Source organism: Oncorhynchus keta, chromosome 11 (assembly GCF_023373465.1).
Source record: "Oncorhynchus keta strain PuntledgeMale-10-30-2019 chromosome 11, Oket_V2, whole genome shotgun sequence".
NCBI classification, from domain to species: domain Eukaryota; kingdom Metazoa; phylum Chordata; class Actinopteri; order Salmoniformes; family Salmonidae; genus Oncorhynchus; species Oncorhynchus keta.
In genome coordinates, this window is record NC_068431.1 from 50,895,353 (window position 1) to 50,914,437 (window position 19,085).

Genomic DNA, 19,085 nt, shown 5'->3' on the forward strand with positions numbered 1-19,085 from the left:
ACAGGTGTGAGCCAATTTCCGTTCGGGGGAGAAAAAAAATCTGCTACAACTGTAACAATGTGTGATGTGGCTGCAGCTGTCGGTGGAGCACGACACACTCACGTTAGCATGGTGTTCCTGCTTCCAGAACAAACAAAGCTCCACAGTTTACCTGGAAAGAAAGGGAGGTGAGAAAGGGAAGGTAGAGAGCGAAGGGTTTGATGACATTTGTTTTGTGGTGGCGTGACAGAACAGATGGCTCATTACGCCTGTGAATGCTCTGCTCACGGGGCTTTGTTTTGCCGTAATTTGATCTCCGCTCTGTTGAGAGTATTTACAGATTCAAGGGAGATGAATTACTGTAAAACACATGGCTGGGTCATTAAGAGCTGGCAAATATGCTCTTATTGGTATTGGAGGAGAGGATGAACCTAAAAACAACCTCATTGAGGGGAGGATTATCAAGCTACATCTAGAGTAGGAATATAGTAGTAGTATTTTTCTTACGGTATACGTTCCTGTTGTTTGCTTAGTTTAGTGTCACTTACCTGACTATTCCTGGAGACAATGTATGGCTTTTGTGCTGGATATCTGGGCCTGAAGGCTATAGAGAGGAGCAGGCCTCACTGTCACCTCCGTAACATCAACAAACGCTGCAATGTCACCCTCATCTGTTACGGCAGTCAAAGACCTTTTAGTGCAGGGCATCAAATCAAACTGACATATCCTCATTCAAACATACTTCCCACTTAATAATCGCTTGTATTTCCAGGATATTTTCCTCATTTAGTGTCACCATTTAGTGTTTGGAGACTCATTGTTCTTGTTTTTCTCCACTTAGTGAACCAGCCTCTCAATGGTATCATTGGGAATCAATTTTCTGCATGGAGAGTCGTGACATTAAAATGCAAAAGGGTAAAGAGAGCCACAGGCTAGACACCTAGCGGGGCAGATTTCACTCACTCTATGGGGGCAGACTCATAGAGACGGCAGAGAATGTGCTCTTATGCACAGTAGATTTTTTTTTGTGACAGGAAATGCTTTCTGTAGATTTCTTCAAAGATAATTTACATCAGACGTCCTTTTCTGTGGAATGCTGCGGAAGAATTGTTTAGGAATTCAAACGTTCTGAACTTGTTTCAAACATGAGCATTGGTGAACACCCAAATCAGTGAAATTACTATACACACCCTGTACAGTAATGAATTATGCCTAAATGGCTTGCAAAAGAGTGTTTTTCACATGCTTAACTTGTTTATTTGCATTGTCCCTACCTAGTGAATGATCTCCGATTGAGTGAATGATCTCATTTGTACTATTAATCATTAGCCATTCTGCCTATGGAAAATACAACAGGTTCTTTAGAATGTTACTCTCCAGTAAAATATTATATAGAATAGAGGGTAGACCTTCAGTCAGATTTGTTTTTTTGTAAAGACCTGTCCCAGCTAGTTCACAGTCCTGAGTGAACATGGCGGTCATGTTAAATGCACTCACTGACATCTAGTGGCGTTCTACGGTACTGTATCTTACTTTTTTCCAGAGAGCTCCTGATGATGCTACCAGTGACCACCTGACCTTGCATCACTGCAGTAATCTCACACACACACACACACACACACACATTTAATGCGTGCGCGACCTTTTCCAAAGTGCAGCCATCTATTTGGAGCTGTGCCTGTGTTAGTGAGGAGAGGATAGAGAGGATGGTTCCCCTCTTCATAGTGGGTTTTGAACGATGTTGCTTGGAATTTGGTGAGGATGGATCATTGAGGGGATGATGAAACCCACAGAAGAGAAAAGGGTATGTGAAACATTTTGTTGAAATACCTTTTTAGTGGAGTCCAAATAGTTTCCATGATTCCATCAAACTTACATTTGAGTTATTCAAGTCATATTTTTTGACAACACAAAAAAAAAACGCTTCGAGCACCTGTACTCCCTGAGAAAGTGTTTGTAAGATGGGCCTGACAAAATGTCATCAGTTCTGCTGTTTTGTGTCAGTGTGTTTTGCTCGTGACGAGTGGGTGAGGATGACCGAGAGCCAAGGTGGACACGAGCCGAACCGAACTCAAGAGTCGAGACCCGTCGTTGTTCGCAAGAAACAAAGAGAGGGCACATTCAAACTGCGGGTCATCTTCTTGGATGACAGTGAGAGCATATTTGAGGTTGAGGTGAGAAGTGTATTTTTCACAACTATATTCCAGTCAACTTGTGACCAGAAGTCACAAGTATTCATCGATTTACACACGGGCCAAAAGACAGTCACTGCCTTATGTGTTTGTCAACGGAAATACCTCTGCTTATTGTAAACAGAAGTATATTCAGATGCTATCATTTTTATTATTACAGTTAAATAAATAGATTCTTCTTCTTCCAATTGTACTCTGTTGGCAATGCATTTCACTTCCTTTTAAAACCCCATTATCCCTGTTGACCGTATGCAGTATTTTTCCATCCAAGCCATGGGGCATTTTGTGCATCTATGTCATGAGTGAAGGGACAATAAGTGGATCAACGAAGAAGAGGTTGCTGAGTGGTCCAGTACAGACGGATGTGAATGACTGCAGGGCAGCTTTGAGTTAGCAAGGGTTTTAAAGTGTCTAAGGTGGCCCGATTTCCTCATCCCCTTGGGATATTGAACATAAAGCGCCTTCATTCGTTCCAGCCTACCTCTCATCATTTGACTCTTTCTTTATTCTGCAGTGAAACGCATGGTCAGGTCATGTCAAAACTCCTCATCTTCACACAGCTTAGTTGGGGAAATAAGTAATGATTCAGATCTGGTTGTGATCCGTGTAAGCTGAATGACGTATTTTTAGTAAAGAAAATGCCAAATGAACACTTCAAAGTATAACTTTCGTATTTACTGTTTACAGCAACGGATCCTTGGAAATGATTTCTTCAACAAAGTATGTGGGCACCTGAAGCTGTTGGAAAAAGAGTATTTTGGCCTTGAGTTCCGTCACCAGTGTGGCAGTTATGTAAGTCATTCAGTAGAACACATACTGTACTGTAACTCAAATGTAGGTTCGACTAAGGGATGAAAAGAGGAGTGAGTAACACATGATTTGGGTTCTCCATCTGTAGATGCTTACAGACTATCACTAACATTTCAACTGACTATACTAACTCTTGCCCTAATCAGTGGTGGAAAGTATCTAAGTAAAAATACTTTGAAGTACTTACTTAACTATTTTTTTTTTAGGTATCTGTACTTTACTTTGCTATTTATATTTTTGCCAACTTTTACTTCACTACATTCTTAAAGAAAATAATGTACTTTTTACTCCATACATTTTCCCTGACACCCAAAAGTCAATTATATTTTGACAGGAAAATGGTCAAATTCACACACTAACCCTAACCCTACATCCCTGGTCATCCCTACTGCCTCTGATCTGACGGACTCAAACACAAATGCTTCGTTTGTAAATATGTCTGAGTGTTGGAGTGTGCCCCTGGCTGTCCGTCAATTTAAAAAAAAAATGGTTTGCTTAATATAAGGAATTTGAAATGGTTTATACTTTTACTTTTTGATACTTAAGTACATTTGAGCAATTTCATTTACTTTTGATACTTAAGTATATTTAAAACCAAATATTTTTAGACTTACTCAAGTAGTATTTTACTGGGTGACTCACTTTTACTTGAGTCATTGTCTATTAACGTATCTTAACCTTTACCCAAGCATGACAATTGAGCACTTTTTCCACCACTGGCCCTAACCTTAAACCTTATCCTAACCCTAACCCTTATCCTAACCCTTATCCTAACCCTAACCCTTATCCTAACCCTAACCTTAAACCTTATCCTAACCCTTATCCTAACCCTAACCCTTATCCTAACCCTAACCTTAAACCTTATCCTAACCCTAACCCTTATCCTAACCCTAACCCTTATCCTAACCCTAACCTTAAACCTTATCCTAACCCTAACCCTTATCCTAACCCTAACCTTAAACCTTATCCTAACCCTAACCCTAACCCTTATCCTAACCCTAACCTTAAACCTCATCCTAACCTTAAACCTTATCCTAACCCTAACCCTTATCCTAACCCTAACCTTAAACCTCATCCTAACCCTAACCTTAAACCTTATCCTAACCCTAACCTTAAACCTCATCCTAACCTTAAACCTTATCCTAACCCTAACCTTAAACCTTATCCTAACCTTAAACCTTATCCTAACCTTAAACCTTATCCTAACCTTAAACCTTAAACCTTATCCTAACCCTAACCTTAAACCTTATCCTAACCCTAACCTTAAACCTCATCCTAACCTTAACCTTAAACCTCATCCTAACCCTAACCTTAAACCTTATCCTAACCCTAACCTTAAACCTTATCCTAACCCTAACCTTAAACCTCATCCTAACCCTAACCTTAAACCTTATCCTAACCCTATCCCTTATCCTAACCCTAACCTTAAACCTCATCCTAACCCTAACCTTAAACCTTATCCTAACCCTAACCTTAAACCTTATCCTAACCCTAACCTTAAACCTTATCCTAACCCTAACCTTAAACCTCATCCTAACCCTAACCTTAAACCTTATCCTAACCCTAACCCTTATCCTAACCCTAACCTTAAACCTCATCCTAACCCTAACCTTAAACCTTATCCTAACCCTAACCTTAAACCTCATCCTAACCTTAAACCTTATCCTAACCCTAACCTTAAACCTTATCCTAACCTTAAACCTTATCCTAACCTTAAACCTTATCCTAACCTTAAACCTTATCCTAACCCTAACCTTAACCCTTATCCTAACCCTAACCGTAAACCTCATCCTAACCCTAACCTTATCCTAACCCTTATCCTAACCCTAACCTTAAACCTCATCCTAACCCTAACCTTAAACCTTATCCTAACCCTAACCTTAAACCTCATCCTAACCTTAAACCTTATCCTAACCTTAAACCTTATCCTAACCTTAAACCTTATCCTAACCTTAAACCTTATCCTAACCTTAAACCCTAACCCTTATCCTAACCCTAACCTTAAACCTTATCCTAACCCTTATCCTAACCCTAACCCTTATCCTAACCCTAACCTTAAACCTTATCCTAACCCTTATCCTAACCCTAACCTTAAACCTTATCCTAACCCTAACCCTTATCCTAACCCTAACCTTAAACCTCATCCTAACCTTAAACCTTATCCTAACCCTAACCCTTATCCTAACCCTAACCTTAAACCTCATCCTAACCCTAACCTTAAACCTTATCCTAACCCTAACCTTAAACCTCATCCTAACCTTAAACCTTATCCTAACCCTAACCTTAAACCTTATCCTAACCTTAAACCTTATCCTAACCTTAACCCTTATCCTAACCTTAAACCTTAAACCTTATCCTAACCCTAACCTTAAACCTTATCCTAACCCTAACCTTAAACCTCATCCTAACCTTAAACCTCATCCTAACCCTAACCTTAAACCTTATCCTAACCCTAACCTTAAACCTTATCCTAACCCTAACCTTAAACCTTATCCTAACCCTAACCTTAAACCTCATCCTAACCCTAACCTTAAACCTTATCCTAACCCTTATCCTAACCCTAACCTTAAACCTCATCCTAACCCTAACCTTAAACCTTATCCTAACCCTAACCTTAAACCTTATCCTAACCCTAACCCTTATCCTAACCCTAACCTTAAACCTCATCCTAACCCTAACCTTAAACCTTATCCTAACCCTAACCTTAAACCTCATCCTAACCTTAAACCTTATCCTAACCCTAACCTTAAACCTTATCCTAACCTTAAACCTTATCCTAACCTTAAACCTTATCCTAACCTTAAACCTTATCCTAACCCTAACCTTAACCCTTATCCTAACCCTAACCTTAAACCTCATCCTAACCCTAACCTTATCCTAACCCTAACCCTTATCCTAACCCTAACCTTAAACCTCATCCTAACCCTAACCTTAAACCTTATCCTAACCCTAACCTTAAACCTCATCCTAACCTTAAACCTTATCCTAACCCTAACCTTAAACCTTATCCTAACCTTAAACCTTATCCTAACCTTAAACCTTATCCTAACCTTAAACCTTAAACCTTATCCTAACCCTAACCTTAAACCTTATCCTAACCCTAACCTTAAACCTCATCCTAACCTTAACCTAACCCTAACCTTAAACCTTATCCTAACCTTAAACCTTATCCTAACCCTAACCTTAAACCTTATCCTAACCCTAACCTTAAAGGGATAATTCGGAATTTTGGCAATGAGGCCCTTGATGTACTTCCCCAGAGTCAGATGAACTTGTGGATAACATTCTTATGTCTCTCTGTCTAGTATGAAGGAATTTCGAGGTCGTTTTGCAAGCCAATGCTAACTAGCTAACTAACATGCTGGCAGATATCCATAGACTTTCAGTCACTGTGCTAACGCTAGCAAGCAGTTGCTTATCAACAGATAGTTTGTTGATATTATGACCATCTGTCGAGCATCTACTGATGGAATATCCAAATAAAGTGTGAACAAAAAAGGTACACTAAATGATGTCACTCCAAGCTTTGGATGCTAATCTGATCTGTATTTCTAATCCCAGATGTGGTTGGAACTGCTAAAGCCCCTGGCCAAGCAAGTCAAAAGTAAGTTGCAGGTACAGTTGAAGTCGGAAGTTACACCTCAGCCAAATACATTTAAACTAATTTTGTCACAATTCCTGACATTGAATCCAAGTAAAAAAAAACATTTTTTTTAGGATGGTTAGGATCACCACTTTATTTTAAGAATGTGAAATGTCAGAATAATAGTAGAGAATGATTTATTTCAGCTTTAATTTCTTTCATCACATTCCCAGTGGGTCAGAAGTTTACATACACTCAATTAGTATTTGGTAGCATTACCTGTAAATTGTTTAACTTGGGTCAAACGTTTCGGGGAGCGTTCCACAAGTTTCCCACAATAAGTTGGGTGAATTTTGGCCCATTCCTCCTGACAGAGCTGGTGTAACTGAGTCAGGTTTGTAGGCCTCCTTGCTCACACATGCTTTTTCAGTTCTGCCCACAAATTTTCTATAGGATTGAGGTCAGGGCTTTGTGATGGACACTCCAATACCTTGACTTTGTTATCCTTAAGCCATTTTGACACAACTTTGGAGGTATGCTTAGGGTCATTGTCCATTTGGAAGACCCATTTTCGACCAAGCGTCATCTTCCTGACTGATGTCTTGAGATGTTGCTTCAATATATCCACATACTTTTCCTCCTCATGATGTCACCTATTTTGTGAAGTGCACCAGTCCCTCCTGCAGCAAAGCACCCCCACAACATGATGCTGCCACCCCCATGCTTCACGGTAGGGATGGTGTTCTTCGACTTGCAATCCTCTCCCTTTTTCCTCCTAACATAACGATGGTCATTATAGCCAAACAGTTCTATTTTTGTTTCATCAGACCAGAGGACATTTCTCCAAAAAGTACACTCTTTGTCCCCATGTGCAGTTGCAAACCGTAGTCTGACTTTTTTATGGCGGTTTTGGAACAGTAGCTTTTTCCTTGATGAGCGGCCTTTCAGGTTATGTCGATATGGGACTCGTTTCACTGTGGATATAGATACTTTTGTACCTGTTTCCTTCAGCATCTTCACAGGGTCCTTTACTGTTGATCTGGGATTGATTTGCACTTTTCGCACCAAAGTATGTCCATCTCTAGAAGACAGAATGCGCCTCTTTCCTGAGCGGTATGACGGCTGCGTGGTCCCATGGTGTTTATACTTGCGTACTATTGTTTGTACAGATGAACGTGGTACATTCAGGCGTTTGGAAATTGCTCCCAATGATGATCCAGACTTGTGGAGGTCTACAATTTCTTTTCTGAGGCCTTGGCTGATTTCTTTTGATTTTCCCATGATGTCAAGCAAAGAGGCACTGAGTTTGAAGGTAGGCATTGAAATACATCCACAGATACACCTCCAATTGACTCAAATTATGTCAATTAGCCTATCAGAAGCTTCTAAACCCATGACATAATTTTCTATAATTTTTCATGCAGTTTAAAGGCACAGTCAACTCAATGTATGTAAACTTCTGACCCACTGGAATTGTGATACAGTAGGTTCTAAGTGTAATAATCTGTCTGTAAACAATTGTTGGAAAAATTAGTTGTGTCATGCACAAAGTAGATGTCCTAACCGACTTGCCAAAACTATAGTTTGTTAACAAGAAATTTGTGGAGTGGTTGAAAAACTAGTTTTAATGACTCCAACCTAAGTGTATATAAACTTCCGACTTCAACTGTAATTTATGCAAAGGCTTGTGAATTCTGCTATGTGGACTGAATCATGCTATCTGTCGTACTAAAACAATGGGGAATGAGCATCAAGGATATTGTTCCTCTCTCCTACAGACACCAGTGATCCAACGTTCCGCTTCATAGTGAAGTTCTTCCCCCCAGACCCAGGGCAGCTGCAGAAAGAACTGACCAGGTAGGTCACTCTCTCTTGTTCTTCTGTTGAAAAAGGTTGTGCCAATTGACATTTGCCCCAGCTATACAAATGGTTTGGACCTCTTGACGAAGGGAACTTATTTGGTACAGAGAGACATGATGCTTATTCAAGACAAATTCAAGCTTATTCAAGTTCCCTCTTGCAGGTACCTGTTTGCATTGCAGATTAAACAGGATTTGTCCAATGGGAGTCTTACTTGCAATGATAACAGCGCTGCTCTCCTCGTCTCACATTTACTGCAGTGTAAGTAGAGCCCCTGGGGTTTGTCGTTGAAGAGTAAAGCCACATAATATGATCATGATAACAATTGAACTACAGTTTTATCATAATAGTGGCTTGTGTTTGTGGTGATGTCTCCACTCTTTCCTTACACTTGTAGCAGAGCTAGGTGACTACAAGGAGGAACTTGACTTGCAACATCTAGCGACCAAGAACTATGTACCCAACCAGGAGTGCCTCCACAAGAAGATCCTGCGCTTCCACAAGAGGCACAGGTAGATACCTCCCGGGCTCAAGGGTCAGAGGCTTGGGGCTCTCTGGTAGCTGGGAGGGGGCAGAATAGGGCCTACACTGCTCACTGAAGTAGTTAATGACTCAGGCATACCAGGTGTGAAGGCGTGATGGTTCTGGCAGTGAGGTGACTGTCGCATCGTGTTGAGGTGACAGGGGGTTTGGTGGTTAGGTGAATGTAGGCTGTTGCTGGTGCTGCGTATGTTCCAGGGGCCAGACACCAGGTGAGGCAGACAGCCAGCTGCTAGAGGTGGCTCGGAAGCTGGACATGTACGGGATCCGCCCACAGGCTGCCAATGATGGAGAGGGAACCAAGATCAACCTGGCCATCACACACTCTGGAGTGTTGGTCTTCCAGGTAATGGCTGGGCTCGTCACAAAGACCTCTTAATGAGATGTACAGGAGTTGTTCATAGGGCATGTATAATATACTATGTTCTTGCATGTTATTACAGTGGATTGTACAGTGTGGACTATGTCTTTTTTAGAGAGACAGGCGCTGGAAACAGATATGCCAAGAAGTAAACAGAACCAAGAGAGAAGTATTTAATACAGAGCTTTACATTTGGACTGCTTGTCAGTTTGTACTCTTGAACTATGTTTCTCTCTTCTCCCAGGGCAACACCAAGATAAACACTTTCAGCTGGGCCTCAATCCGCAAACTGAGTTTTAAAAGAAAGCATTTTTTGATTAAACTCCATGCTAAGATTGTGGTGAGTTTTTTTTTTTTTTTTTTTTTTTTTTTTTTTCCGTTTGAGACGTTAAGTGTGACTGAGTGGTCGAACAGGATTTTATTAGTTACCAGGTGTTTGTCTGTTTGTTGGTTACATGTGGTTTTATTCAAACAACATGCTGCTTTATTTCCACAGAAATGATCTCTATTACATGTGTGTTTGTGTGTGTGGTCAGCCCTCTCGTAAGGACACGGTAGAGCTAGCCATGGCCAGCCGTGATGTGTGTAAGGCCTTCTGGAAGACGTGTGTAGAGTACCACGCCTTCTTCCGTCTCTCTGAGGAGCCCAAGTCCCGACACAAGTCCTTCCTCTACAGTAAAGGCTCCTGCTTCAGATACAGGTCAGACCACTAGATACGTAAGGGGGAATTTATTCATTTGTCAAAAGCCTTTACCGTTTACTCAGTTTGATAACACTGTGCTACCCCTCTCTCTAGTGGTAGGACCCAGAAACAACTGTTGGACTGTGTCAGGAGAGGGGGGAGGAAGAACATGCCTTTTGAAAGGTTACAACACTTATTGGGGAGGTTTCCCGAACACAGATTAAGCCTAGTTCTGGACTGAAAAGCAATCTTAATGGAGAATCTTCATTGAAGTTGTTTTTAAGTCCAGAAAGAAAGGTTTGCATTGCTTGAATATGGTTAAGCCAAGCAATAAACCCTTGTCTTTCTAAACCTCTATGTTCCAGGAAGTTCTACAAGGCCCACTATGATAACAGGCAGTGCAGGTCCTCCCCTGACCTCCTCACTGATGTCTCCAAACAGGTACAGGGCCTTCTATTATATGGATTTCTTTGTTGTATTATTATTCAAAACAGAATTTAAAGGGTGTTGAGACCGAGTGAAAGACACTTTAAATCAATTGCGATTTGATTGATAAACAATTAGCATAATTGCATGTGCTCTAAACCAAACTTGTAAATGCACAAGTGCAATAGGAGATTTCCTGTGAGTCAATTCCAACGGCTCACTTCTGCATTTTTTTGTTGTTGGTCAGTTTGTTTTGACAACGGAGGTTTGTGATATGAGGTAAGGTTGTAGTATGACCACACATGCTCTTTTGAGATGACAGAACTAGGTGTCTCACAGTTCAGTTCCTCCTGTATGCGTTTCAAACCTCCGGCTCAGTGCCAGTCTCTGTTCTAAATGCATTCCTGTGTCTCAAGGTGCAAATGGACTCCTGTTCTTGCTGAAGCTGAATTTTCTTGCAATGTGTTAGACTTCACGCCACCTCCATTCCCTTAAATTGGTCCGCATGCCTCGTACTCTATGTGCCATCAAGCAAGCAGCACTTTGTGTACTCTACTTCTGAATGGGTTTCACCATCTTGCCAATGCAAAGTATAAGTGAGCCAAATCAATGTTGATGCTGTCAACATTGACACCATCAGACACCATCCCAACAGACATTTTTGGCAGAAAATGTCTTCTGGAAAATGTGAACTTTCATGCGCATTAATAACAAACTTGTATGCTATCTGTCAAAACAAATCAAATTGTTAAATTAGGAGCCTATTTGGTTTTGTCACAGAAAAAGTCAGGAACCTTCCCGCTAGCCATGATGGGCTGAGATAATGGCTGCGCTGGACATGCAGAGAGATGAGTTTGGGTTGGTCTGCTATGTAGCACGCTTCTGTCTATAACAAAGGTCTGCTCAGTATGTGTACGTAATGATTTCTAAAGTGGATTTTTATGAAAGATAGCACAAATAACTGCAAAAGTGTTTGCCCTCCACTTTCTGGAGGTCAGAGCTTTGAAATCTGTGGAATGCACGGTGGAAGTAGAGGATGACAGCTTAGTAGGTCGAAGGTTCAAATATGCGGAGGGAGTCAAAAAGAGAAAATACAGGCTGTTCTATGAAACACCTGTCTCCAGATTACATCTTCAAAACTAAGGGCAACCATGGCATCTGTGGCAGAGAGGGAGAAGCATTCATCCATGTTTACAGGTAAGAGAGTCTACCTAGCTACATTTTCAGATATTATACATTTCAAATTTAGTTAGAAAGTAGTTTATCTAATTAAATCGTACTGTTAGCTAGCTAATGTTAGCTGGCTGGCTCGCTAACTAACATATATTTTATTTGATATAATATGTGAAGAACAGTATGACCTGCACCGCATTTTTCTGGTCTCCGAACCCTTGTCCCCCTCCCGGTCTCAGTCTTGACTCGGTCTCACTCCCAGCATTACCCATGCAGAGCAAGGGTAACAACTACTCCAAGTCTCAGAGCGAGTGACGTTTGAAACGCTTTTGGCGCGCACCCCGCTAACTAGCTAACCATTTCACATCGGTTACACCAGCCTCATCTCGGGAGTTGATAGGCTTGAAGTCATAAACAGCTCAATGCTTGAAGCACAGCAAAGAGCTGCTGGCAAAAGCACAAAAGTGCTGTTTGAATGAATGCTTACGAGCCTGCTGGTGCCTACCATCACGCAGTCAGACTGCTCTATCAAATCATAAACTTAATTATAACATAATAACACACAGAAATACGAGCCGTAGGTCATTAATATGGTCGAATCCCGAAACTATCATTTCGAAAACAAAATGTTTATTCTTTCAGTGAAATATGGAACCGTTCGGTATTTTATCAAACGGGTGGCAACTCTAAGTCTAAATATTGCTGTTACATTGCACAACCTTCAATGTTATATGTCATAATTCCGTAAAATTCTGGCAAATAAGCCAGGCGGCCCAAACTGTTGCATATATCCTGACTCTGCGTGCAATGAACACAAGAGAAGTGACACAATTTCACCTGGTTAATATTGCCTGCTAACCTTTCTTTTAGCTAAATATGCAGGTTTAAAAATATATACTTCTGTATATTGATTTTAAGAAAGGCATTGGTGTCTATGGTTAGGTACACGTTGGAGCAACGACAGTCCTTTTTCACGAAGGCGCACCGCAACGATTATATGCAACGCAGGACATGCTAGATAAACTAGTAATATCATCAACCATGTGTAGTTATAACGATTGATTGATTGATTTTTTAAAAAGATAAGTTTAATGCTAGCTAGCAACTTACCGTGGCTTCTTACTGCATTCGCGTAACAGGCAGGCTCCTCGTGGAGTGCAATGTAAAGCAGGTGGTTAGAGCATTGGACTAGTTAACCGTAAGGTTGCAAGATTGAATCCCTGAGCTGACAAGGTAAAACTCTGTTGTTCTGCCCCTGAACAAGGCAGTTAACCCACCGTTCCTAGGCCGTCATTGAAAATAAGAATGTGTTCTTAACTGACTTGCCTAGTTTAAAAAAATTGGTGTCCAAAAATACAGATTTCCGATTGTTATGAAAACTTGAAATCGGCCCTAATTAATCGGCTATTCCGATTAATCGGTCGACCTCTACAACCAACAGTACGGCAGACCCCCAGGGCCAGGACTGAGCAGCCCAGCACCTTGGGATTGCCTAAATAGTTATCTCCCCTGACGTGGGCATGTTTTCAATACAGACTCCTTTTGTTGTACAGTATTCAGTATAAGGCATCCAGACCTTATGGAAGTTGCATAGTATACCCTTAATCTTGTAATAAATCAAATCTAGCGATACATAACTTGGTTATCCTCCCACAATGGATGGAAGAAATGCCAACCTTCCAATTAATGGCGTTTGCATTTCTTAGCCTCTATAAATTCTAGATTACACAGTTTCTTCTGATAACAGCCCCCAGTATCCACATTTATAAGGAAACCAAAAGTGAGAATCTGTAGACATGCTGAGATTAAAGAATGTACTCTTTGCCAGAATTCAGTCAGCCTTCACAAGACTGCAAATATGTCCCCTTTTGTGTTTTAGACCTCTAGCAGAATAATGACATGCATGATATTCAGGTTCACTGGATGGTCAAAAAACGGCAGTAATTTATGTCTGAGATTATACATGATTGGGCATTCTAACATCTGTATCCGTGCATCATCAGTAGCGTCTCCCAGGTCTTCCTCACATTTTTCTTTGACATGTTTTGTGTCATCGGGAAAAGCCTCTATAAACCCTGGATACAGTTTGGATATCAACTTTAAAGGTCTGTCAGACTGCCTTAAAATAGTTTCAATCTTTGAAGCTTCTGGCTTGTCCAGTGTTTACTGCACTGAGAGAATAAAGTGTTGTATCTGCAAAGTTCACCTCTGCGCTGTCACAGACTGGTCTTCTCTGGCTGCTTGACCCTGATGAAACCCCTGTCACCATCTGATCCTGCGCAAATAATTACCTTGGTGTACATTTATACATTATATTATCCAAGAATAGAATCAACGGTTCAATAATTGAAATGACCATTATTCACAGATCCCAGACTGTAGCCGGAATACCCATCAACTCAAGATGGAACTTTTCATCCATTCACTATACCTCAAAATTCACATAAGCTGCAGGGACACCTGTCACCATCTGATTCTGCTAAGACATGATGAGCACAGTGCACAGTCAGTACACAACACTATGACAATGTTGCCTGTAGAGCTGTTTATACCGTGTCAGTCTAAAAAGTAGGGAATTAGCTGGGAAAACTGAAGATCAACAATGTTACATTGCTATAGTGACTAATAAAAACTCACATTGCTCTGAAACAACATCAGAATATTAGTCTTCAATCGGTTGGCTACTGATTTCATTGATTCAGGTGTAGTGTGATTTTGGCTAGCTCTAGCTAATTGGTACAACATCAAACTGACTTCTGTTGAAACGGGACAAAACAAAGGCTACAAAACATTTCCATACACACAACAGCTGTTAAATACTGCCACCTGACAGATAGCTAGAGGCGAGCTAGACCTGATCTGGCTGTGGTAGCTACTGGAAAGCTAACTAGCTGCTAGTAGTTCATTCCCTTCAGTCGAGAGGGTATTAAACATTAGCTAACATAACATGTCAGTTACACCACTCGCTCAGCACTGGGAGCAAATAATTGTTTTCAAACAGCAGTTACCTTGCCAGCTAGATCAATCAACTAAGGAGTAGACAGTTTCTGCTCTGCTTTCTTATGGAACTCAGAGAAAAAGCTCAACAGAAAGCAGCTGCTTCTGTTCATCTCGCTGTGCCGGAAAACAGCCTTCCCAACGCTATAAGGCGTCTGCATGATCCTAAAGCACACCGGCGCCGCATTTTGTATCACACTGTGATAAATACAATTTGGGGGGACAATTAAAAAAAAAAATGAATGTGTGTGTGTGTGGGGGGGGTCCATGTACAATGGTGAAAGTTACACACCTGCTGTCAGTGATATCAGGGTGTGTGTGTGTTCCAGGTGTATGAGCAGACCTGTGGGTTCCCCCATCCCGACTGTGCCCCGGGTGGGAAGCGCAGTCAGTCTGCTGTGGAGGTGCTGTTCACCACGATGGATCTGGAGGGCCCCCCGCCCCACTCTGCACACACTTCTGCCTTCGGCCAGTCTCGCTCCTCTTCCTTCTCTGGGGCTGAGCCAGGGCCCACAGCGCTACAGGGGCCCAAGGGTCTTCGGTGCCACAGTGAGAGGGCCACCCAGAGCTTCAACCGCAGCAGCAGTGTGGCTGAGGGGCCTCAGAGGGGCCGACTGCTGGCCAATACACAGCAGCTGGTCCTGCTCTACCCCAGCCCTCACTCTCACCTTTACCCCTACCCCTGCCTGGAGCTGCACCCCATCCTGCCCCTCTCTGCTCAGGCCTACATGTCTGGCTGCTCCTCTTTCTCCTTGGACCACGCTCCAGCCCCACTGCCTCTGTCCCACTACGGCCCAAGGCCTGCTCCCCAGGCCGCCCTCCTGGACGAGTTCATCCGCTCCTCCAGTTTCTCCAACCCCTCCTCCTTGTCTCCCGGTCTGCGGCGCCAGCGTCATCACTACAACGTGCCTCCAAGCATGGCTATCGCTCCGGGGCTGTATGCTGCCACTCTGGCTGGTTGTGGTGCTGGTCGGAGGGAATTTGGCAGAGAGGAGACGGCAGGCCACTTCAGTGATGACTCCAGCTACCAGGCAGGCCTGCCCAAGCGCTCCTGGAGCCAGTCTGATGTGAAGGTCCTCCGGCCCTCCGCTCCAGCAGCAGAGTTCCGCCCTCTAGGTCACTACCCTCACCTATCACGCCGACACTCGCCTGCACGCCCAACACACCTCCCTCTTAACCTGTCCCCCATGCCTGAACGGCCCGCCTCTGTGTGCGTGCTAGGGGCCGGGAGCAGGACAGGAAGTGGAGAGATCAGCCTCAGTGACTCAGACGTCATGTTCCCATACTACTGCCCAGGGCTAGGGAAACTGGTGCGCTCTGGCCCCCTGGCTCGGATGCGCATTTCATCTGGTAGTCTGCAGCTGGACGAGGGGGAGGAAGACTCCTTTAACTTAAGTGACCCTGAAGGCAGTGCAGCAACAAAGCAGTCATGAGCCAATCAGAGCGTTAGTATTTGTAGTGGCGCTATCCCTAGCCAATCACAGCGTATTCTCTTTGGTGGGCCTGTGGTCACAATGGGAGGTCCTACTGACCCGATAAATCTCTAAAAAGGGTCTTTGTGACCATACCCCCAGTCTGAGTCATTCCCACAGGCCCCGATGGTTCCGGTCACTGGTCATATTTGAAGATGAAGGCATGAGAGACACAGCAAACTGATGGACCTGACTTCATAAGTATGCCTTGAAGAAACCGTCAGACAATTCACATTGTTTGGGAATAGACTTTACATTAACAAATGTAATTACTTCCACCACATAAGATGAGTACTCTGATGAAAGACAAAACAGACCCTCTTCCGAGTCTTACCATTTCAGTGCTGGATTTTGATGGACCTTATAGGCTACTGTACTGGTCTCACCTCACTGTCAACAGTCTAAGGAACTCCAACTGTTATTGGAATATTCCTAATGAAACAAGCCTTTTGAAAACGTGGTTTCAAAGACCGCAAGGACTGTGGAAAGAATGACTTTCTATGCACTACTTAGCTGCACATAACAGGAAGTGGACCGTCTACAGAAACAAAATGGGAATACTGTCGACTTGTCCACCATTCTGCCGTTGAAAGATACTGATGCAATTCAATGTATTTTCATGGAATACTGACACATTCAATAAAAATAAAAAACAGAAATTCATAATTTAAATATTTATTTTCAAAACCAAACCAAAATGAATTTTGCAACGATTGAAGCAAAGACTATCCAATATATACATTTGACAGCTTCCTGTAAAGCTAAGTCAACAGTTTCTTTTATAAAGTTCAGATACAGAAATATAAAAAAAAAAAACTTGTTTTCCACCTGCATGTAATTGATGAGGAAATACAAAAATATGCAATGATCAAATGCATTATTGCCTTCACAAACATATCATTACTATTTAATGCATTCGATGATACATGACCATAATTAAATAGAGAATATCACTACAACTAAGTATTAGGCACCATTGGATGTTAAGTTGGCATACATCCTCCCTTCCAAAAGGGGCTCTGTCACCACCACACCAAAGATGGCACCCTTTTGTATGTATGCGTCTGAGCTTGGCTGATAACATTCTCAAGAAAATATTTATTTGGGATTTGTTCAAAAGGACGCGACTCCCCGTAGAGTACTCAAGGACTCAGACCAATGTTTCAAACATTACAATACCGACATTGCCATTTCACTTGAGCACTTGTCAAGTATTTTTGGTAGAGGGAGAGCATAGTGTCTTTAAGACAGAAAAGTACCCCGTCTCCCTTGAGATCTAGTCTAAGTAGGGAAATAAACTAGCAAGCATATTTAGAAAAAGCTGCACCCCCATCAAAGTGTGTGCAGTGCATATTTCCTTCAGAAGTAGATCTCCAAAGCCTCCAATAGGATTGCCCTTCTCGAGCTACGATCCCCTAACATAGATATGATTCGGATCTTTTGGAATGAGAGGGAGCGCGATACATCTTTTGCACAGCAAAGTCTTCCCATTTCCGATACAGTCTTTCCTAATGCCCAAAACAAGTGACCCCCTTTCCAATTGTCACCGAACAGAAGTTTCCGTTTACAGACATCCACTGGTCTGAGCCTTTCCCCCACCCACGGACTGCTCTCAGCAGAGGTATTGAACTCCTGTGGTTTGACTAGATATGCAGTTCTCCAAACAGCAGGTTTCTAAATGCTACAAGTGACATGAAGATGGTAAGCTAGACATCAGAAACAAGTGCAGTACACTGAACATCTACAATATAGCTACTTAAACATTTTTAGTAGCAGTAAAAAAAAAAATGAACTCAAAATTGAAAACTGAACTATCCTTAATATCTGACTTAAGTAGACGTCTTATGCTCAGCAGAAGATTGATGTTACGTCCTTATAATAAAAATTTAAAAAATACTTAAAATATTACAAAACTAAAATACTGTTGACTAATATAACAGTAACACGCTTGAGCCTACTTTTAAAATGGGTTAAATAAAATAGCATAAACATATTTCAACAAATATACATACAAATAAAAAATAACATTTTTGGTTATAAGATCAGTGAGTGTGCACAGCAGGAGTCCTCCCTCTTTCCCTGCATCCAATGGTCCTGCTGGGGGCTGATCAGAGGAGAGGCATGGAGGATGGTGGGAAAAGGAATGGGGGATGATGGGAAAAGGCATAGAGGCTGATGATGCACTCTGGAGGCGTGGTCCTCATCAAGCGTCTAAACCTGCCCTCCACATGCCACTAACTCACAGAAAATCTGATGGAAAAGTCCACAGAAAGAAAACACAGTTGAATGCCACCTGCTCCAAATTGTAACATGTAATCTCCAGAAGAACCATCCAGCCAATAGTCTAGTCTACGTCACTACCTATAGCCCCCCCCCTCCCCTGCTGTCCCCTAACTCACCTCTGGAACTTGTCGATGATCCGGTTGACCATCTTGTCTGTGACTCCAGGGCAGATGTCCTCAGCCATGTGGAGGTTTTTCTCCAGCTCCTCTATCCCTCCCTTCATCTGTCCATCCCTGCGCTGCAGCTAGGAGCAGTGGAAATTGAGAGACAGACAGGCAAAACAATATAGATGACTCATCTCATCTTTACAACTGTTAGAAAAGAGCGCTGGTGTAGCAGTCTCTACCTCAGTGAATACCGGGGCGATCAGTGTGGTCAAGCTGGCAGACTTCTTCAGGAGGCCTTGGTCCTGTCATCAAATGGAAAGCAGAGGAGAACATTTTTGACTCATGATACTCTCCCGAATTGTTTGCATTAGCCCACTAATCACACAACATTGTAATTACATTCACTTCCCTGTCCTCCCACCTCAGACCAACTCACCGTTCCATTGGACACATTTGGGTCTTTCTTCTTGCGAACAGTAGTAAAGGACCAGCCTGGCTGGGAGGAGTCATTCTCCTTGTTGCTGGACTCCCTGGGAGAGACACAACAGATAGGATTATCCACAGGTTAAATGTTACTGTAGTTCAGACAGGGTCTCCGATCAAATCTTTACCAACTCTTA

The 19,085-nt window shown here is 42.3% G+C and overlaps 2 protein-coding genes across 4 annotated transcripts in view; one reads left to right on the forward strand and one right to left on the reverse strand.

Moving 5' to 3' along the window:
- LOC118390538 (FERM domain-containing protein 7-like) lies at positions 1-17,161 on the forward strand. 2 transcript variants are annotated; one of them, XM_035781199.2, is made up of 13 exons: positions 1-167; positions 1,984-2,153; positions 2,859-2,963; positions 6,543-6,585; positions 8,343-8,421; positions 8,588-8,685; positions 8,822-8,936; positions 9,163-9,310; positions 9,570-9,665; positions 9,862-10,025; positions 10,122-10,190; positions 10,373-10,448; positions 14,933-17,161. In XM_035781199.2, exons 1-13 carry the CDS (start codon positions 65-67, stop codon positions 16,034-16,036), a joined length of 2,370 nt encoding a protein of 789 aa, XP_035637092.1. In that variant the 5' UTR covers positions 1-64; the 3' UTR covers positions 16,037-17,161. The 2 variants fall into 2 exon arrangements, with proteins under 2 accessions (XP_035637092.1, XP_035637093.1); XM_035781200.2 differs by lacking the exons at positions 10,122-10,190; positions 10,373-10,448; positions 14,933-17,161 and having other exon boundaries at positions 9,822-10,005.
- The window catches only part of LOC118390540 (serine/threonine-protein kinase 26-like), a 25,354-nt gene continuing 23,003 nt past the window's right edge, over positions 16,735-19,085 (reverse strand). Inside the window, exons 8-11 of one of the 2 annotated variants that reach the window (XM_052457433.1) lie at positions 18,902-18,995; positions 18,705-18,767; positions 18,475-18,602; positions 16,735-18,325 (exon numbers count right to left, since the gene is read on the reverse strand). In XM_052457433.1, coding sequence (XP_052313393.1) covers positions 18,310-18,325; positions 18,475-18,602; positions 18,705-18,767; positions 18,902-18,995 — 301 coding nt within the window. In that variant the 3' untranslated portion in view covers positions 16,735-18,309. Of the gene's footprint in view, positions 18,326-18,470; positions 18,603-18,704; positions 18,768-18,901; positions 18,996-19,085 lie in introns of those variants that run through there. The other variant, XM_035781204.2, reaches the window with a different exon arrangement.